The sequence below is a fragment of the Otolemur garnettii genome, unplaced genomic scaffold (genome assembly GCF_000181295.1).
Source record: "Otolemur garnettii isolate 467f Iridium unplaced genomic scaffold, OtoGar3 scaffold00070, whole genome shotgun sequence".
Lineage (NCBI taxonomy): Eukaryota > Metazoa > Chordata > Mammalia > Primates > Galagidae > Otolemur > Otolemur garnettii.
In genome coordinates, this window is record NW_003852465.1 from 2,320,988 (window position 1) to 2,344,117 (window position 23,130).

General features: G+C 35.5%; 1 protein-coding gene across 2 annotated transcripts in view; it reads left to right on the top strand.

Annotated features, from left to right (window-relative positions):
• The window catches only part of CNTN1 (contactin 1), a 344,737-nt gene that overhangs the window by 272,302 nt on the left and 49,305 nt on the right, over positions 1-23,130 (top strand). For both annotated transcript variants that reach the window (XM_003793535.2, XM_003793536.2), the window contains 6 exons: positions 5,895-5,965; positions 8,280-8,514; positions 11,735-11,838; positions 14,123-14,309; positions 16,693-16,805; positions 17,466-17,622. In XM_003793535.2, coding sequence (XP_003793583.1) covers positions 5,895-5,965; positions 8,280-8,514; positions 11,735-11,838; positions 14,123-14,309; positions 16,693-16,805; positions 17,466-17,622 — 867 coding nt within the window. The remainder of the gene's footprint in view (positions 1-5,894; positions 5,966-8,279; positions 8,515-11,734; positions 11,839-14,122; positions 14,310-16,692; positions 16,806-17,465; positions 17,623-23,130) is intronic.

Here is a 23,130-nt window from a genome sequence, read left to right on the forward strand (position 1 = left end):
GAGTCCTAAAGCCTCTAACACATTTATTAATCTAGCATCAGAAAATATTTCAGAATCTTTCCTTAATCAACTCTTGGGGCTGCCACAGCTTATACACTTGCTCTGTGTTGTCAGATGGATACTTCACCCTCACTTGCATCCCTTCCCTTGATTCACAGTGTCTTTCTGAAACAGATCAGGAAGTTATGATCGAACTCATCTAATGTAAGGTCGAGTTAGGATTGAATCCAGGTCTTTCCTAATTCTAGAGACTTCTTTCCTAGATCACTTTCCAGAGATGGTGTGTAGTACCACACTTCCAGACTCCTGATTCTTTGGGAGGGATGCCAGTACTCTCTCATTGGAAAGCTCTGTGACTCCGTGTGTATTATTAAACTTCAATGTTCTCAACTCTAAATGGGAATTATCTATTTCAGGGGATTGTTTTCATAATTAAAAACTTATAAGGAAAGTAGTTGACCATAAAAGTCAACTGTGCAACTGTGATGCATGGTATTTGCCCAATTGAATTTATTTATTATGCTATCATGGTTCCTTTAAAATATATTGTGCTTTTAAGAAAATGTGGTTTCTTGTCTACTTTAATTTTTTCTTTTGAGACAGAATCTCCTCTTGTCTACTTTATAACTGGTCAGCTCATTTGATAACATATTTCCTTTCTTATAAGCATTGTACAGGTTGAAGTAAGGTCATATAGTTTCATGTATTTTTAATTATCTTCATCATTTCATATGTATAATATAAAATTCAACAGTTTTTCTTTGATTATTATTTTTCTTTTCCATTAAATTGGTAATTTACATAAAATTGGTAATTTACATTTTTCATCCTTGTAAGACAATAAAAATAGTTTCTAAATGGGGGATGTTTGTCTTGTCATGTGCCATTATAACAAACCTCTATGAGATGGCAGCATATGTTATGTGGGATAAAGGCTGATTCCATTTGATAGAAAGCTTGGTCCTCCACCTCATTATGCTGATTGAGAGACGTGACATTATCCAGTGCCACACATGCCCTTATCTGTCCAATTACTCGATGTTAAGATCTCAGTGCACAGTTGGGTGTATTCTTTGGATTGAGACAAGTGCATTATAAAATGCAGGCTCCCACATGAAGAATTAGAAGATGTGTTTGTAATTAATTTTAGCCCATTTAATTTTGACTGTAAGAAGGAGATAATAAAAGCATCCTTTGAAGTAATGAGCCATTGTTGATGTACCCCCATAGCTAAGGGCTCAGCAGGTGCAGTTGGTGAGTCAATATCCTAAAATGATGCTTTCAGGTTTGTTTTAACAGCTTTGGTGTTTACTTTGCCAGATCCAGCCAGTCTAAAGAGGAAAAATTAAAAAAACAGAAATAGTACTGTTTTATTATGTATAAGCCTTAATTTAATGTCTAATGAAGTTGTTCATTTTTAAAAAACATATATTTGATAAAGGAGAGAAATGGTGCTAAGAGCATGCTTTATAGTTGGGAAATCATAAAGTTAGTTGCTGTTAGAACAATTAGATAGACAAATAGGCAAATCTATTATAAAAAGAAAGAAAGAGTATAGATTTTTAAGCCATCAGCAGACCTGAAATAAAGTTGGAAGCTTCTCTAAATGTGAGGAGGGTAAGCTGGGCAAGTTAACTAACTTCTTTGGGACTCATTTGCCTTTTCTATTAAGTGGGGAATAAAGTTATTACTCTATTTACTTACTTCAAAGTACTGCTCTAAGTATCCAATTAAGTAAGGTATGTAAAAATTATTTCTAAACTCTAGATGCATCAAATGTTAAGCTGAGATCATTCATTCAATCAGCAAACTATTTTGAGCCAAGAGTACTTAATACATTGAATTAAAACTAGTTGTATATATTTAATTTTTATCACTAAAAAAGGAGCATTCTCAGGACAGGAATCAGACTTTCTTCATATTGACGTGATGTCAATAGTTGGCACTCAAAATTATTTGTAAAAGAAGAAGAAAAGGGAGGGAAAAAAAGATGGTAAGATGATTTTTCTGGCAATTGCAAGTTAATACAGGATGATGAAGAGAGAAGGGGTGACCAAGGCCAATAGTGAGATTTGTATAGTACAATTTAGATCTATTACCAAAATGCTTTTTCTTTTGAGACAGAGTCTCAAGCTGTCACCCAGGGTAGAGTGCAGTGGTGTCACAGCTCACAGCAACCTCAAACTCTTGGACTTGAGCAATACTTTTGTCTCAGCTTCCAAAGTAGCTGGGACTACAGGCACCCACCACAATGCCTGGCTACTTTTTGGTAGTAGTTGTCATTGCTGGTTGGTAGGCCTGGGCTGGATTTGAACCCACCAGCTCCAGTGTATGTGGCTGGTGCCCCAGCTGCTGAGCTATAGGTGCAGAGCCTATTACCAAAATATTTTGTTTTACTTGAAAACAAGATTACATATGTATACACTAGATGTTTGCATTATTCATATACCGAGAAAAGTAGACTAGAAAGTGTCAGTTCCTTTACTTATTTTACAAATAATTCATAGTTTGGATTTGTCATACGAATTTGACTCTGCGTTAGGGTTATTTCGGTTTACAGCATTCTTTCCTGCCCATTCAAACATTTTCCCCAACTGACTTGCTCTTCAATTATCATTCCACTAAACAACTAAAATACTTTCTCTGCTCTACCTATTTAAATGTCCTTTTGAAAACAAAGCCTAAAATAATTTCTGTCTATAATTTCTATCTGACAAGACAATGAGACATTGTTGTGAATTATCTGAGACCCTGTATCTTTTCTACCTACGATGGGAAGATCATCAGTTTAACAGGGTACACTCAATTAGGAGTGTTTGTAATCTGCTCTACCCTCAGGGCAGGAGCTTTAAACAATTACAAAGAACTACCCTCATTTAAATATACAGATGTTATATAGTTCATTTGATGCTATTGACAGCTCTTCAGGATTTTATATTTAAACGCTTCAGTATGCACGTGTAGACGGAGCATTGCATTGAACCTGGTGTCAGACTTCAGTGCCTTGGTTTTCTAGACTAGACCATTACTTGTACAACCAAAGAAAATCTCTCACGAAGAAATTTGTATTGATTAAGCCACAATGAAATGTCCATGCAAATTAAAGTGAAAACTACATTCATGGTTAACATTCTGTCTGTGAAAATGATCATACATACAAGTTGAAGCAATCATTAACAAGAACTCAAATAGTCAAATATTTTGAATCAAGGGCCTGTCTTCGTATACACCATGATTTTTATCATTTAGAATTTATCACAAGCCAATTTGTTAAGTTGTTAAATAAATATCGCAGCCCAAGGAGGGAATTGTATGCAAATTACATAAGCATTCAAATCTAAAAGGAAAATTAGCAACATTGGTTCCTTAGGAGAGAATAGTCAGGGCATTGGGCTGACTTTCTTTATAAAATTGTTTTAGATTTATGGCTGAAATACAGAAGCACTTTTATAAGCATCACAAGAGACTATCTATTAAGGCAAAAGGACAAGTTAAAGCACCTTACTGTTTTAACCTTTCACAGTAGAATTATAAATATAGTATATTCATGATGAATCATTCAATATTTTTCCCTAAATATCCTAAATTCTTTTAAGTGATTTATTGTTTAGCAAATGTCTAGTCTGTTCTCTGTTAAATGCTCTAGAGCTTAAAGCTAAATAACCTCCCTTGTGCTTGAGGTAGTTTACTTCCCTGTAACAAATCCCATCACTCTTTGGCCAAGTTCTCCTATTTCAACAGGACTGAACACAAACAGGGCATCAGACTGCTCTGTTCTCAGAGTCATGTTAGACGTATAGGTTCTGTATCAGTTCCACCTGTGAAACGACTTTCCCAACCTGCAGAGGCTACAACTGAACACTCAAAGTTAAATGGAAAAAAATTAAGTCAATAGTTAATCCCAGGAAGATATAAAAGCACTTTATTCTTTCCTTTTATTTTATCTTTTCAGCATCATGAGCTCCCTGGGGGATCTTTGAAGAGCAAATCAATCTTGAATTACTTATTTGAAGAGGGTTAAAAAGTACCTAAAATAAACATGATGAACTGGAAAAAAAATTCAATTTCATAATGAACAGCCTCCATTTGGGGCTCTATGCTAAATAAAATGGTTGATATTGATTGATTATAATGAAAAGCATGACAGTCCAATGCTTTGGCAAATCATGTTCGTCCTAAGGAGGCAACATTGAGTCAATAAATTGCGGAATAATAAATTCTTTTAGAGTTATTTTTTAAATTATTTGCCTGTGACTACTATACTTGGACTGAGTGAAGCCTGCCAAATTTGACATATTCTTCAATAATAGGACAACATGCTTTCTGTATTTTATACCATATAGAGTTGAAACTTCAGAATATGAGTTATAGGGTGAAAAGTATTTCCAGAAGTTATTTTAATATTCCAGCCCTCAATACGTATTCTCTCTAAAGTATAACAAATAATTTATTTTTAACATTTTTAGTACCCAGTTTAATTTTCAAATACTTCCAATGGTGACAGTTAAACAGTAAAATGAAATTTCTCAAATTTGATCTTAATTTCTTTGTGAGGAAAGGGAATCATCATGTAATATAGATATAAGGAAAAACATACAGTTTTATTTAGTCTGTGCAATTTATGTAATATTTCACCAAAAACTTAGCTAACTAGCATTTGGGAGAAATTTTTGTACTGTGCATCTTTGAATCATAATGATTTGGTAGGGTCTGTAACTCATGAAATGTTGCACTCTGAGGATTGGGGGTCGTGGGTAAAGGAAATGCTAACATAGTATCTAGGCCTGGTGGTTCAGACTGAGCCAAGGCATTTGTGTGAGAGTGTGTGTCCTCTGTAGAAACCCAGGGTTTATCTACATGGCTGGGTAGCTGGGTGGAGCTTTGAGCACAGGAATAAACAATGTATTATTCATTGTTACAAGGCCCAGTTAGGTGCTAAGCGTACACATCCAATACTCTGCTGACCCTGAAAGGGTTTTAAGAAGAGTGAATACCTTGGAGAAGCCACTGGACTTGGCATTGTGATTTTTGAAGGAGTGATTTCAGTAATATAAAGAAGTGGAAATAGATTGTGGGTTCTTCAAAAATGATTACGGAGTGAAGTACAAAAAAACATAGTCATACATCAGTTCTTCCATGTAATACAGTGACAGGAAAGGGTGTGATGGCTTGAGGAGCAAGAAGAAAGCAGTGTAACAGGAAGGCTTTTAAGAACAGAGAGACAGCAGAGAGTAGAGCGTCTCCATCAGAGAGTCCCAGACTGACGGACAAGGCAAGAGGAGAGAGGAGGCCCTGATGAGGCAAAGTTCCTGAGAGACTGAGGCTTTGGAAGGGAGCACAGGAGAGACAATGCTAGATTTCTAGTGTTCCCAGATATATGCAGAAACATTATTCAGTGCTATACGAAATGCATGGTCTCCTAACATTTATTTGTAGAAATGAAGCATAAAACAAACAAAACAGTAAGTTGTTAAAGGTTCATGGGGTTCATTAAGTTTTGATGTCATTAAGAGTGTTAACACATTTTCCCAACAGAGTCTGTCTAATCTTCCAGAATCATATTAAATGAAAAGACACAGAGCAGGAAAAAAAAAAAAAAAGAAGAAGAAGAAGAAGATGATGATGATACGGGAGGCAAATTCGCTTCCCTATCTGAAATGGCACATTTCCTGTGGCACCAAATCATTTTCTATCTTGACAAGAAAACAGGTTATTACAACCACTATAAGCCATTGTTGTGATAATTGAGTAGATCATGTATGTGGCCTGTTTTTCCTCATAAAAGAACAAAATCATCATTTCTGTAGCACATAATAGCTCAAACAGCAGGAAGGAAATAACACAGACTCTGTTGTCGTGGTTGTTTTGTATATTTGATTGTTTGTTTGTTTCAGCACCGAATGTGGCTCCTTCAGATGTTGGAGGTGGGGGTGGAAGCAACAGAGAGCTGACCATAACGTGGGCAGTAAGTATTAAGTTGTACATGTTGTAGGGTGTTTTATCTATGCCTTATGTCAAAACCCATTTGATTTCTGAAATAAATTGAGATAAAAGAGATCACCCAATATCCAAGTAAGAATACATTACTTATTTTTTTCCTAAAGTCAGACTTTATCTGCTGTACTGTGACTTCCTGTGCAGTTCCTTTGCAAAAATGAATTCTGGATGGTAAGGGGCCCATTAGCCAATTAAATATGCAACTTTTCAATTGCAGAGATATTTTGAACTCATTGTATCTTTGTAACCCAACTGTAATTTAGAACGTATTCTCTGGACATTCTAAACTCCAAAGATTCAATTTACAAACTTGTATCAAAACTCATTTTTAAATTGGAGGCTACATCCTCATTCAAGGCTGACTTTGATCACTATTGTAATGTATCAGTGTAGGATAGTGTTAGGAGTCCAAGAAACTTGTGACTGAGGTATTTTATTAAATTTTCATGACCAAAGAAGTTCCAGATCAGAAAGTATGGATCTCTGAAAAACTATACCTCTTACCTGGAGTTTTGAAATAGAAGAGCTATTGGGAAGGAGTGGGGAAGGTTGTGATAGGACAAACTTGTTTGAATCAGACATCTGGCATGTATCCAGGCAACGTGTTTTATGCAGATTCGTTCATTCATTCATTCATTATTCTTAGTGTTTAATTGCTACAGACAAAGCATGATCTAGACTCCAAAGAATTTTAAGGACTGCAGGAAAAATGGCAGGTTTTACTCTTGGCATGGACCAAATTGATTGATATGTATAAGTGAATATGTAGCAGAAATTAACATTACCGTCCCTTTTGTAGTCATATGTTATAAATTCGGCATTCAAATCACATTTTTTATCAAGATTTGGGAAAACCTATTTTTTTGCTAATTCAAATCTCAAATTATTTATTTCTAAGTTTCAATGTCAATGACATGTTCAAAAATTATAAATATTATAAAAACTAGAACATTTGACTCTTTCCCATATGGCTTGATTTTTGTAAACTCTTCAACTGTCTGCTTCCAAATAAGTTGAGCCTTATCCAAGATTAAGGATTATAAAATCTTTCTCCAAAAGTTAAAAATCAAATTCTGGGAATGGAGCATGAAAAACATTATTTCTGAAAGCTCCATTGCTGATTCTGTTATACTCCAAATTCCAAAAACTAAGTAGAGAACTATCAATAAGAAATATGTTTAAAGAACTGTAGAAATGTTAGATTGTAGTAAAATCACATAGCTACGCTGTATACCCAAGCACAGCTTCCTCCATTTGACCTTTATACATTTCTGTATCTTTCTGTTTAACACGAGTATATCCAAACAATGGTTTTATGTTGAGTTCAGGGTTTTTGCCTGGAGACAATTTGACTTTGATTTTCTGTAGACAAAAGTAAATATACAATTTGCACATTTACCTTACTGGCTAACAAAGACCAAATGACAGGGTGGAAACTAGCTTTAGGTCAGTATTTATAAATAACACATTGTGAGGTTCGACAGAGATGTCTTTATTGGGCAATTGGCATGTGTAGTAATAAGAAACCCTGAGAAAATAATGCAAACTGAGCCCTTTCTTCAGCCCTGGAGTTAGGGGCCCAAAGCCAGCTCCTATAAATGAGTCCAGTGTTGCCCCTTCTTCCTTGTCACTTTCTCCTTTATTCCTGTGACCAGTTTCCTTTTTATTATAATGAAGATATTCTAAAGATATTCTAAAGTCTCCTATAACTCTCTTACCATTGCCTTTTAATTCTAAAGAAATTTCATTACTCCTCCACTAAACACTGGAGGCCCTAGTCTAGGTGTTGGGAATAAAGAAGAAAACAAAACTAAAAGAAAGAAACCTCTGCCTTCATAAAAATCACATTCCAGTAGATGGGAGAAACAATAAAGTTGATAAGTAGCAAAATACAGTGTGAGATCATGAAAGTGTTCAAGGGAAAAAATGTAGCAGGAAGGCGGGATGTGGAGTGTTGGGAAGGAATCTTGAGATGGCAGATTCTATGGCCGGAGAAAACATCATTGACATCGAGTAGGTGATTTTTCCCTCAGTGTCATATGGCATCTAGGAGAACATCCCCCAGGGTGAGAGTTCCCTGTGTGTCCCCGAAATAGCAAGGCTGCCCCTGGGTAAACACCATCATCGCATGTCATGCTCTGGCATTTGCAACGAGCCCTGACTTAAGAACCAAGTGTGTTTTTACTAAGAGCTTGTTTCCATGTGTATTATTCTTTGCATGGGGATTTCCTCCTGTGTTAACTGTATCACTAAAACCTATTGAATATTTAATTTCCATTTAGCCTTTGTCAAGAGAATACCACTATGGCAACAATTTTGGTTACATCGTGGCATTTAAGCCATTTGATGGAGAAGAATGGAAAAAAGTTACTGTTACTAATCCAGACACCGGCAGATACGTCCATAAAGATGAAACCATGAGCCCTTCAACCGCTTTTCAAGTCAAAGTCAAGGCCTTCAACAACAAAGGGGATGGACCTTACAGCCTTACAGCTGTCATTAATTCAGCACAGGACGGTAGGTAAAAGAAAGACCTTTCTAACACAATGAGGGAGGAAAATGGAATTCTCTCGTAGGCATTTAGTTCACTTTCTTTCAGTCCTGATTTACCAAGATTATTTTTGATCATACTATGCATTTAGTAAATGAGTATTATTGTGAGCCCAATTAAAATGTCAATTCATTTCACCTAAATGACAGGAATGCTGTTAAAATTCTTTAGATCACGTCCACGTATTTAGGAAATCTTCACTAAAATAATTGGCATAGGTGCCTGTCCTTGGGCTCATGATTATAACTTTGTAGTCAGAAATTCTCCATACTTGATTGGAAGGTGAATGCATTCATAAAGTTTTACAATTTTAAAATGGCATAGCCTATACATTTTTTGTAAACCTTAAAATTCTAAACCAAAATTTGTGCCTTTGTAGCATTTATGTAACTTGGTTATCATTACAATACAGTATTTGCTTGAATTTCAGTTAAGGGACTCTAGATATAACTATATGAAAAGAGGATCAATAAGGCAGTTGAATTTATTTTTTCTTGAAAAGACAGAACTTTGTCCTGTAAGTCATTTAGGAAAAAAAAAAAAAAAAACTGATGCTAGATCTTTTTGTTTTTCTAGGGACATTAACTAATTTGAGCATGCTCTTGGAGGACTCTGTGTATTTATGCTGAATGACATACAGTTTTAGGTTAAATGTAATTACATTGTTTTCTATGTTTTTCTGGTAAAGTTGCTAAGCTTTTTATTTATATTCTGTTTAAGAAAAAAAGACCTTCCTCTATGGTTCTTCATTCATGTGTGCTATGTAAATAATTAATAGTAAAGCGAATAGATTCCATTGCCTTCTGATCTAACATTTATCCATTTACCCTTGGCCAAGTTGTTCTTTGCACTTGAGTGAGAAGCACAGATGGAAGACTTTGAAAACTAGAACTGTGTGAGGGACCCTTCCATTTGTTTAAGGGATCAACACTCTTTTGGTATACCCAATTGCATTGTTTTTATTCTAAAATACACATTTAGTCATTCCTTAGAACTCAATAGAAATTTTCGCATGTGCTCCTCCCTTCAGCAGAATTATTAGCTTTCATATTTGTTAAAAATGTAATATACAGAGGGTACCAAGAATATATACACATTTTAAGGAAAATAAAAACTATATTAAAGTTGTAATACTCAGTATATACTGATACTACAAATGACTGTAAGTCCCCTTTGATTTCTGCAATTACGAGAGGTGCCCCCAGTGGTTACCAGCAGCATCCAGACACTTCCACTGATGGAGAACGACCTCTGAGTGATGTTGTGAGATCTCCTGGATCTTCCCTGGTGCACATCACACACAGTAGTGGACGCCTCGGACATACTGTGAATGTGTGTAGTTGTCAGGCATGTTGGAGGTTCTGTTGGATGTCACACCGCCATTGCTGTACTTCCACCACATTCTGGAAGTTCAAATACTGCTTCAGAATAGTCTTGTGCTCCTTGAAGGACAACCGTACCTCTACCATTTTCTTTCACTGTCCTGCCTGTCACATGGTGACATTAGCATTCATTTGACTGTGCTGTCTTTTGAGCAAGCATCATACTACACGTTGTTACCATAATTCATTTTAGCTTCAAAAAGTAGTATATAGATAATGTCTCTTAAAATGTATATACATTTGGACAGTGCCTGTGGCTCAAAGAAGAAGGGCACTGGCCCCATATGCCATAGATGGCAGGTTCAAACCCAGCACCGAGCAAAAACTGCAAAAAAAAAAAAAAAGTATATACTTTTTGGCACCCCCAGTATATTCAAATCCTATCATCATCTTTGCTTTCTATACATGCCATTTTACCACACATACACTCATATATATAAATATATCTCATAATATCATGTCATATACCTGAAATATACACAATAAAATTTCTTACAAAGATACGAAACACAGTCATACAGAGTTGCATCCTTTTAAAAGATAGCCCAACCAAATGCAGTGAGAGAATAAAAAAATAGGAATAAATTATTATCTAACAATATAAATGTCTTTATGACAAATCTTATTTTCTATATGCTTGTGCTCATGCAGCAAAACTATAATTAGCCTCAGTTTTAATAATTTGAAAATGAGTTTCTCTGACAGAGAAAATGAAAGTTAAAAGCATTTTATGAGTTATCTTCTCACCTAATACCATTCTTTGACTGCTTTATTTGGTGCTGAAGGACCTTTTAGGCAAATAGCTTGTTGTCTATTTAGTGATGGGCATTTGTATTTAATTATATTTCTCTCCTAAATATTTCATGAGTCTCATAAAACTTGCACATGCTGAAACTTGTATAAGTGTTAATCTTTTCTTCTCCTGCTAAGAAATTAATCATAGTGCTACATGTTTACCTGGATTCTGAAAGGCAACAATATTCGTGTGTAGAAAAATTTTTTAACATTAAATAGGATTATGGCTTTTTAATGAAAGACAATAAAAATTGATCACCCTGCTTAAAGGCTTCTTTGGTTTCTTTGTGTAAATTTCATAAGGGATGTAAATTACTTTTTTCCCTGAACACAGGCCTTTTGGATACATATTTGACTTGAAGCCCAGTTGGAAGATTAGACATACAAAAGCTTTCCTGAGCTTAAGAAACAGTGGATGTCACAACTTGTTTCAAAGGATCTGAAGTTTCTTTTTTTTTTTTAAAGGTCTTAGCTCGAACATATGTTTGAGGGAAGTTTTATTAATATTACTGGTGCTTATAGTCATTTTATAAAATATAAAAAATAAGAGAAAATTAGTTTTAATGAATAATTTTGTATAATAAATACTATTTTCCTATTTTGTATAAAAACGGAGAGTTAATAAGCCAAATATTATTAACTTTAATTTGCAACTACAGGCTTTCTTGAGCATATCAGTTGAGAATAGTAAAAAATAAATCAGTATGGTTCTTATTCATAGATGTAGTAGTAATCCGTGAAGCTTTCCTAAGTATGTGGATGTGTTTGTGTATACATCTGCAAGTATGTTAACTTTCATGTCTATGAAAGTGTGTGTATGTATATTACTAACGACCATGAAATAAAGAACATTAGTAAAAACAGAGGCAGAGTTAATAAAAATAATTTGACTTCTTTTATTTTGAAAACATTAAACCATTTGGGGAATATTCATTCACATAGCAAAAGGTGCTATTCAACGTCTGTGTAAAAATCTTACTAACAATGGAATGTTCTCATCAAATTTCAGCTCCTAGTGAAGCCCCAACAGAAGTAGGTCTGAAAGTCTTATCATCTTCTGAGATATCTGTTTATTGGAAACATGTTTTAGAAAAAGTAGTGGAAACCTATCAGGTGAGTTCCATTTTTATAAAGCAAAAATATTTTTTCATAAATATATGTGTATATGTTTTCCAATATGTTATTTCTTAGAATATTCTGTGTCCCATTAATTTATGTGGCATCCAACACTATATTCTTTTTGTTTAGTATGGGGATCAGTTACAAGATAACCTTTAAGAGTTAAACAGAAGTTCCTAACAGAGTACTACTCAGCCATTGCAAAAAAAAAAAAAAAGAAAGAAAATAGGATTAAGTAATACCTTTTGTAAAAATTTGGATGGAACTGGAGACCATCCTTCTTAGTGAGGTATTGCAAGAATGGAAAAACAAACACCACATATACTCACTATTAAATTGGAACTAAATGATCAATATCCATTCACACAGATGACAGTTAAACTCATGGAAATTGAGCAGATGAGAGGGGAGTGCAGGGGACAAGTAGATTCACACCGATCAGGTACAGGGCACCCTGTCTGGGAGAGGGACACAGCTTATACTTAGACTCCAACTGTGGAGAGCAAATCATGGAACCAAATGATTATAGCCCCATAGTATTCTGAAATTTTTAAAATATATATGGAATGATGTCATGTTTTCTACAGAATCCAGTCTAAATTGGGTTAGCATTGTATTAAGGACCGCTGGCTCTTAGAACTGTTGTGTGGAAGTAATTAAATAAACTGCATTTAATCATTTTCTCTGTTTATGTCACTGGGTATTTGAAGGTGATGATCATGGCAGTGATGAAGATGATTATGATGATATTAATGATGAAAACAATGATGACGTTTATTGAAACTTACTAAATATTTAATGAATTTCATTGTACTTAGTCCATATGTGAGATAAACACAATTATTTCCTCATTTTAAAGATAAAGACCTGGAAGCTTAGAAATGTTTTTCCCAGTAATAATTGTCATAACCGAATTTTAATCTAAGTCTTGACTCTCCAGAGGATGGTTGATTAAAATTGCTGGAAGCAAATAATAGAATTATTCTTTCCATTCATTCTTTCTTAAAATCCTTTTACATCTTTCACACACAAAGCTGGCTATCAAAGAGACAAGCGTGACTGTTTAGAAGAGAAAATTCATTTCACGTACTTTCCTGTAGGAAAATATTTCTGCAAGTATACAGGAGGAAGTCTAGGCTGACTATAATGGGGTTATTGTTTCTATTTTCAAATGTGATGGGAAAAGCCAATGGTTAACAAGATAGATGATCATGAAAACCAATAGCCACTGCATGTCCCATGAAAATGTATGATGGATCCAAGTTATAAAGATACACAGGAAAAAAAGAAAGGCAGCACATTAAAAATGTAAAATGAAATATACAGCTGGGCAGCCCTGAGTCCTCTGTGACTGACCCTATCTCGAGGTTAATTTCCTGACATGTCAAAAGAGAATTGCGGGCAATTGGGTCTGAAAATAATCTTTTCTTCCCTGTGGTTTTAAAGTGCATCTCAGTAGAATGTTCGTCACTCATGTTGTCCCTCTTGTTGGGTTCAAAAGCTCTGCACTTCCAATTTTAATACCCAGTGAGTTTTTCTGTAATGTGGGTAAACTGGAAAAATGCAAAAAGTCCTTCTTATCAAAGGCCCTTTAGAACTTTGAGCTCCTCCCCGGGAACCCACGAAAGACTTTACTGAGCAGGTAAAATGTTCACTTAATTAATTGAATGAAAATAAGCAAAATAGGCTACCAGGAATAATGAATGCCAAAACTCTTAGCAGCAGAATCAGAGATTAATTCAGATGATTGATTTCATAATCATCATAGAAGATTAACAATCCTGCATAGTCGGCTCAAGTGTTTCTAAAGGTTAGATTGTTAGGGTGAACATGAGTTAGTATTTAGGAAGTTCTTCATTTTCTTACTTTGGGGAAGGCATTTGTGTTAGTCTGGCCCTCCCCAAGGCGGAAAGCCTCATGCGAAAGTGTAGGCGAGGATGATGCTTTATGGTTGTGTCTTTGTTTCTTTTAAGTAGGATCCTAGGAAGAAAGTATGAGGAAAAGGCAGAGTGAGCAGGAGAGGGGGCAGTGCAGACAGAAAGGTGCTTTCACTGGCTGATGAAACGTGGGTCTGGGACGTGGGTCCTCCATCCCTCAGACCTTGGTAAATGTGACTCAGAAACTACCCTGCCTGAGATGAAAGGCACCCACTCCTGAACGTTCTGAAATATGCTCACTCCACATATTAACCTCACACTTATCAAGTGAATCTGAGCCATCCAGTTCCATTTTATAATAGTTTCCTTTGTGTCTCTGTAAATGAAAACTGCGATTCCAGATTCGGTACTGGGCTGGCCATGACAGAGAAGAAGCAGCACACAGAATTCAGGTGAGCAGCCAAGAGTACTCGGCCAGGCTGGAGAATCTTCTGCCCGACACTCAGTACTTTGTGGAAGTCGGGGCCTGCAACAGTGCCGGGTGCGGACCTCCAAGTGACGTGATCGAGACCTTCACCAAGAAAGCACGTGAGTCTCCTATTTTGGTTTTAGGCTTGTCAAGTACCATCTGTTTCAGGGATGCAAGTGCATTTGGGGGAAATTTTCCACCTAGCTGCCTTGACGTACTTTATAGCCATGCGAGATTTCTTTTAAAATGTTACTTGGTGTACATGTAGACAATGAAAAAATGAGAAGGGTGACTTCATACGTTTAATGTTCCGTTATTGAACATTTTTGTTTTACATTGTGTCCCCACATTTTGTAAAGACTTCCTCCCCCAAAATTGTGTGCCATAAACTTGCCTTCCTTCTGTATTTATGAATGTAAACATTGTTTTAGTAGGAAGGCATCAACAGCATGAGAAAATGAAAATTCTGCTTGTTTTTATATGCTTTGATGTATAAACCTTCTTCATTGCACAACACAAATGCCAGATAAATGTAGAATTATTTGCTCTTATTACTATACGTTGCCATGGATCATATAACAAAACCATCTACCCTGCTCAGATTTTTCAGTCATTCTAATCTCTTGGTTTCACTTTGATGTCTCTGTTCTTGAACCCAAGTTGAGTATATGAAAAAGGGGAATTTGTACACAGGGCTCAGAGTACTTTTTAAGAATCTGAATGTGTGATTACTGTTAAAGTTTGCAAATTTATGGACTTCACTGGGGGACAAAACAAAATCTCCTAATGAGATTATAGAACATGGTGACAAAAGCCAGAGTTTGGTGTCAGACATTGGTTTTAAATCTATCTGTGCCACTTACTAAATGCATGATGATAGACAAATTACCATATGTATTTAAACCTCCGTTTTGTAACATATAAAAGGAACATTCATTCCTTTGTTCTTTTTCTACTCAATTTATTTATTTATTAATTCATCAGAAGCATGCTACATGTCCAGCACTGTTTTGGATGGTAAGGATACAGATGGACCAAACCGGACCCAGATCCTATTCTCACAGGGCTCACAACCTAATGAAAGGGACACAGAAACTTAAATATAATTCTGAAAAACAAATATGTTTCGTCATGTCAGGTGTCAGGGAAATACAACAAACAGAAAATTGAGAGAGATTTGGGTGGGAAATTCTGAATGAGTGGTCAGGAAAGACCAGTTTGGGATGATGCCAGTTAAGCTAGGATTTGATTGATGAGTGATAAGAAGGACTGAGCAGAAAAAGACTGTTTCAGACAGGGAGAATTACTAGTGCAAAGCTTGAAGGTGGGAAGAGTTTAAAATGTTTTAGGTGTACAGCACTGGTACGGACAGGGCATAGATGGCAGGGCGTGTGCTGGGGACTAAATATGCCTGCTAAGTCCTTGTAAGTGAAGAGTTTGAGTTCTATCTAAATGTGGTAAGAAGCCAATGGAAGATTACAAGGCAGAGAATAATATCTAATATATGTTTTCTTAAACAATCCTTCTGATTTCTGGACAGAGTATGTATAGTGGTGAGTTAAGAGTGAAAGCAGAAAACCCCTTGAGGAGGCTAGTTCAGTCTTCGTGGAGAGCACTCATGGCTCTTACTAAGTGACCACAGAGACGGGGAGAAGTGGGACATTTTCTGCAGGCAGAGTTGGCAACTTGCTGCTAATTTGGATGTTGGTGATGAGTGGAATGGAAGACTGAATATGGATTTTTGCTTGAGAAATAGGTCATGCCATCGGCTGTAGGTGGGACTCGTGAGAGGCAGATTTAGGGGTCCGTGGCCAATCACTCATCTTGATTACATCACCTCTGAGAAATCTTCAAGATTCTTGGGAACAGATAGGCAGTGGGGGCATGTGTCTAATGTCAAAAGAGAAATTAGGGTTAGAAATAGAATTTTGAGTATGATAGCCATGGGCTCACATATAAGGACATAAGGAAGGTTCCCAGAGGGAGGAGAAAAGAATGTTCAGGATCAAGTCCTAAATCGTTCTAACAGTTAGAAGTTAAGCAAGGCTATGATGATTAATGAGAAGGAGCAGCCAGTGAGACAGATGGGAAGCTGAGTTGCTAAAATATGAGCTTAAGAGATTCAGAAAGGAAGAAGTTCAGCTCTGTGGAATGCTCCAAAAATGTTCAATTTAAAAAGACTCAGAAGGGTGACATTAGATTTGGCCAAGTAGATGTGATTGGTGACCTTAAAAACAGGAGTTTCAAAGGCTGTAAGAGAAAAAAACCCAAAGTAGAACATGAAGGGAAGCAAGTAAGCCTTATATTGAGCGTGTCAAATGAACTCATGGGTGTGAAGTGCTGAGCACGCGCCTGGCATACAGGACGCGTTCATTGAATTAGGTGCTGTTGTTGCTGCTGCCAGCGTCATTATCATCTGTCTTATAACTCCTGACACAGTGAAGTCTGCAGAACTGAGTTGGGATATTGTGGTCACTGATGGCATGTCACTGCGTTTCACAGCTCCTAGCAAACCTCCGAGGATCATCAGTTCAATAAGGTCTGGTTCACGCTACATCATCACCTGGGATCATGTCGTCGCCCTATCAAATGAATCTACAGTGACAGGATATAAGGTATATAAAAGATTACTAGGTTCTTCTCCACAAAAGCCCCATCTTACAAAGAATGATTGAGATTTGCAATGTTTGCTATTTTGGCAAAACCCATTCAGCTTTCGTATTCTAAGCGGAATAGCCGAGCCACATGACAGAATGCCATGATAAATTTTGAAATGATAAAAAACAAGCTCAGTGAATTTTAAGATGTTATGTCAAGTAAGATAAGTAGAATGACTGCTTTAAAGAATAGAATTGTTGGAATAATCAGTGATTAAAAAGGAGAAACAGATGAATTCATTTTTCTTTGGCAGCAATAAGTTTGCAGCATCCAGCAAACTCCTTAAGATGCTGAGAGACATTTTTAAAGACCATTTCACTAACATGAAAGAGCCCTGGTTTTATGCTTGTTGCCTAAAAAGTTACATTCTTTTCATCTCATTGTTTTGAGTTGTCTCAAAAAGTAAAATTCAGATGCTTCAGTCACATCTTGGATAATCTTAAAGAAAAATGTAGACATAAATTTTCATGAATTAAAAATAACATGAATTTTTCCACTGATTTAAAATGTATTAATTATTATGAATGAAAGTGCAAACATTTTTATTCTAGTTTTATTATTAGGGCACTGGCTCATTATATGACCTTATTAAGTATTCGTGTTTTTGACTTTGTAAGGTACTCTACAGACCTGACGGCCAGCATAATGGCAAGCTGTTTTCAACTCATAAACACTCCATAGAGGTCCCGATCCCCAGGGACGGAGAGTATGTTGTAGAGGTTCGTGCCCACAGCGATGGAGGAGATGGAGTGGTGTCTCAAGTCAAAATTTCAGGTAAACCAGTCATTTCAAACACATGTCAATTAAGTACCTGTATGTTTTTCGACCATGTGCATTTTCAAGTGTAGAGATAGGACTACTATTCAAATCAGTGCCATTATTTTCCTAAGTAGATTTGAAGTATCAAGGATGCCCTAGAACTTTATATTCTTTCTTTGTGAATCATAAAAGTAATTTTATGACATACCACATACTTGCGGATTGTGATTTGGATGTCAGAGCACAATCATAAACTTTCAGTTCTAAGAAGAATGCATTCTGGGGCTCTAACATAGAGAATAGAATGTGTTAACTAACTTGATTATGGTCATCATGACACAGTGTGTATATCAAATCATCACACTGTACACCGTGAATAAGTTCAATCTTTACTTTGTCAATTCAATATGATTAAATATTTTATTTTGAACTAGAAAGCCCAATTAAAATACCATAATGCACTAAGTGGTACATAATACCAGATTTGTTACTGAATAGTTTCTAAACTTCTCTTACATCAAAAGAAAATTCACAGGGCCATTTATCATAGTCCTCTAACCCCATTTACTTGCCCTACACATATTAATAATAAAAAAATAGAAAGATAACAGATTGCATCTCCTTTATCTTATCCCTCTCCCTATCTATTACTTTTCAGTAAACTCTGTTTTTCACAGCATTGATTAGCTAGATATGCTTATTTAAAGAAATCATTTCTTCCTTTTTTGGATTTAAAGTATTCTATTATTTAAACTTTGATACTTTTTTCCCCAAAGGCATGATGCTAATCTAAAATTGATGTTAATTTAAGAATTGTAAGAAGGTTAAGAAATATTAGAAGATACTAAGTTAAAGATGGGAATTATTTATAGCAAAATAAATACATTGGTAAATTACCACCATGAAAATGTGGTGATTTATAGTTACACAAGTAAATACTATGTGTTAAATTAACAAGAAATCCTTTAATACATGCCACAATCATTAATAATTTAAATCCTAGCTTTATCCAGCTATATTTTCATGAAATTCATCACAAAACATATGCACATTTTTCAAATCAAAATAGATTGAACAATACATTGAAAAATTGTATTTTTAGTTTAAAAATTTAGGAATTATAGAAATCTTAAAGGAAAAGAAAATAATCAAACATAAAACAAACAAACTACTGTTAATATTTAGTTGAATTTACTTCTATCACTTTTTATACACATATAATTTTACTTTTTAGTTTCAATTGGTTTTGTAAATTCATTTAATATTATACATAATATTCTTTTAAACAAATTACAAATTCCTGGTTTTGTATCATACATAATACTTTTGGAGTACCATTTAATAAATTAATCTTTCATGTTAAATTTAAATAATGAGACAAAGTTTTACTTTAGATGCTAAATTTCTTTTAAAGTATTTATTAATTTATGTTCCTTTATCATTGCATATGAGTGCTTTTCTCACTGTACCCTTCAAGATTATTTTCTTTCTTTTTAGTCATTATGAGTTGGGCATCTTTGTATTTTGAAATCATTTTCTAAATTCCTAACCTTGATAAGAGACACATGGTGGGGCTATTTCACAAAAGGGAACCAGGGGAAAAATGTGGCCATTATGTTAAGAGTAGAGTAAAATACAAATTAAATAATAAATTGCTTTTGAGCATTGACTCTGCCTATCTAGAAGCCAACCTTAGCAGACTTTTGCTCTATTCCTTCTGTGAAGCAAAACATAATTCCTGGGATTTAAACCAGAGATTTACAGCTAGAGATGCCACAGCAGTGACAGTAACATCAGTATAGTAAGACACTAATGGTATGTTGGTAAATGTTTAAGAACTGACTGTTCTACAGATAAGAGAAAGGAAAAGTCCTACTTTATAGCATCTGCCAATTCCTATGGTGTAAATATTCTCCTCATATCTGATTTCAGCCTTCCCACATGATGTTGCTAGATGTGGAACTGGGAATTGCTGCTCAGTAGCATATCATTATATGGTTTTGCCACCTTACAGATACAGTCGGCATTCCCCCATAACATTTATAACATTAAAATAAGGTAAAATAATCAGGAAGTGGTGACTTTTGAGTATCTTTGTTTTAAGCTTTTTCATTTAATTAATACATTTGTGTAATTTAGTGTTAATAATAGTGTTTTTAACAAATTTCTTAAAAATTTAACAGTTGAATTTTGGGAAATAATATGGGTCAATTTCAGCATATCATGACTATAATTTGACATTCCAGTATCAATAACTCATGTGTGGAAGACACATTTTCCATATGCTTCTCCTTTTTTTGGAGATGTTCTTACTAATTTCAGAATTGGTATGATTTATCTCTTAGTCTAACCATAACTGTGCAAAGAATCTGTAGAATTAACATTAGGACATGACAAATGCTTAGTGAATTGTACCATTCTGGAATTTTCTTGTTTAGATTTGGATTTATTTGAAAATTGTTTAAATTATTTTCAGTGAGGAAACTGTGTAACTACAAATGGAAATTATAGGTTTTCTTGCAATATTTTCCTTTGTTTTACCTTTTAATACCCAAAATCTGTAGCCAGGAATAGAATACATTGCTAGATTCTGATGTTCATAAGCAGTGTACTGTTTGCTCATCCAGTCATTCATTCAACAATGAATGCCTACAATACAGTAGGTACAGTTCACATATTTAAAATGTGCTAATGTTGAGGGGAGTACAAGATGGCAGTCTAGAGACATCTCCTTTATAGTCCTTCCCAGTGAAACAGGGAAAAGAAGACTCTAGCTACCTCTGGCTGGGGGATCCTGCTGGGAACATCACTCTGGGGGCATGGTGGAGCATTAGGGGACTCCAGGAGCCAACAAGGAGATCAGGAGCTATGAATGATGTGCTAGAAGACACATGCCTAGGGTCAGGAAGAGGCTGGCCAGCCTTCTGGTGGCAGAATGATAGAGACAAAGAAAGGCCTGTCCTGCTGTTTTCTGTTTTGGGACTGGGCTGCTCACTGGGGCTGCCTTGGAAGAGCTTAAGCAAGTTAGTGAACTTGAACAGCATCTGGTGGCCAAGATCAAATCACCATGCAGGATGGAACTCCCATCAGCTCAGCTACTAGAAGGGGACCACCATTGTGGGAGGGCCACCAAAGAGGAACAGTTCACAGGGTCCTAGTGCATGGCTGGGTCTGGCATGCCAGCTAAGCTTAGGCAGCATTCTTGGGGTGATTTGATAGCTCCCACACCTCTGGAAAAGCTACTTTATGTCCAGAGGGCACTGTTCGGAAGGTGTGCCTCCTAAGAAATTTGGCAACATCTCAATCCTGTGTAGACTGAATGCTAGCAAAATGACCAAACCCTGATTGAGGAAAAATAAATCATGAAGATAGGGGTGGCTCTCCTTGGCAACTAGATTGTGGCTCTGGCCCCATCTTACACACCAAAACCAGCCTGTGTGTTTTACATCTCCTAATACCACAGCACCACCTGGTGTTTAGGCAATATATGGCAATACATATATACACATATATTTTTAATTTTTTTCTTCTATACTCAATTTTTTTCCTGTGCTTTTTATTTATTTGTTTGTTTGTTGTTGTTTGTTTGGGTTAGGTTCATTGTATTTTGAGTTTTTCATTTTTACTTTCTTCAATGGCAAGTGTTCCATTTTTGCTACAGTTTTTCAATCCCTTTTATTATTTCTTTCTTTTTAATTCCACTCTTTTCTCTCTTTTGTTGCAGATTTTTCTCATTTCTCATGTTTCTCACATAAATTTCTCATACAACAATGAAGATATCCCATTCTTTATTGTATATAATTTTATTCTTAATTTTCTTTCTCCTTTTTGTTATTTTTTTCTGATCTGTTTTATTCTATTTCAGTTTGTATTCTATTTATGGGACAGAGCCTCACTCTTAGGACTGAAATAGGGTGTCACAGCATTGATCTGGCTCAGGAAGGCCTTGAACCACTGGTCTAAATGTCCTTCTAGCTTTGGCCTTAGAAAAGACAGTATTTCTAGGTTCCAACTTCAAAATACTGTTGATTTTTTTTTATATTTGGCAGAGGTGGGTCTTGACTTTGGCTAGGCTGGAAAGGAGCTTCTGACCTCAAAGGAACCACACAGAGTCCTGGAATTAAGGTGTGGATCAAACCACCCTACTAAATACCACCATTTCTCCTGTCTCTCTCTTTTATCTCTTTCTCTCCTTTTTCTCACCTTTTTTCAATGTTTTCCTTTTACCCCCCCTTTTTAAACTTTTTATTCCCGTTCTTCTCACTCTTTATCCTTCTCTTCCTTTTTTTCCTAAATCAAAAAGACAGTTCAACACCTAAGCACAGAGAGAAGGTAATTTAAAGTGAAGGAGGAAGGAAAAGGAAAAAGAGAAAGAAGTGAACAAGAACAAAGTGCACATGAGGAGGAACTAACAGAAAATTTCTTAAAGGTGAAGAAGAATGACCCAAAGGAATTGAAACCCTACTGGAGAATATAATAAATAAAAACTTCCCAACCATCACCAAAGATTTCACACTCCTTTTAGAGGGATATTTAATTCCAAGTTATCTCAATACAAACAGTATCTCCAAGACTTGGACTGAAGGGTTGGAAAACAGATTCCCATTTCAGGCAAATGGAAATCAGAATAAAGGAGGGTTGCATTCTTATTTTCAGATAAAGCAGGTTTGAAGCAACTAAAGTTAAGAAAGACAAAGATGGTAACTTCATACTGGTCAAGAGAATAATATAACTAGAAGACATTTCAATTCTAAATATTTATGTAAACTACTTAAATGCTTTCAGATTTATGAAACAGACCTGAAGTGCTCTGAGCAATATGATATCCTATAACAGCATAACATCTGGTGACTTTAACATCCCTCTTACAAAACTGGGAAAATACTCTAAATAGAAAGTGAATAAAGATACAACGGACTTAAATGTAACCATAATACAATTGAGTTTAATAGACATACACAGAACACATCATACCAAAGCTAAGGAATATACATTCTTCTTGTCAGGCCACAGAACATAGTCCAAAATAGACCATGTCTAGAACACAAATCAAACCTCAACAAATTAAAAGAATTGAAATTATATCTTATATCTTCTCAGACCTTAAGACAATAAAGGTGGAACTCAACTCCAACAAAAATTTTCATCCCCACACAAAGCCATAACAACTTTATGCTGAATGACAGTTGGGCTTGGAAGAATAAAGGAGGAAATTATTAAATTCCTCAAGCATAACAACAATGAAGCTACCAAAAACTTGTGGGTTACTGCTTTTGCAGTAACCCTAAAAGGGAAATTTATCACATTATATGCCTACATCTGAAAAACAGAAAGAAATCACACTAACAGCTGAATGAATCATCGCAAGGCAATGGAAAAGGAAGAGCAATCCAATCCCAACCTAGCAGAAAAAAAGAAATAACCAAAATTAAATCAGAAATAAATGAAACTGCAAACAAAAGAAACATTCAGAAAATTAAACAAAATTTTATTTCTTCAAAAAGATAAATAAAATCAAAAAAC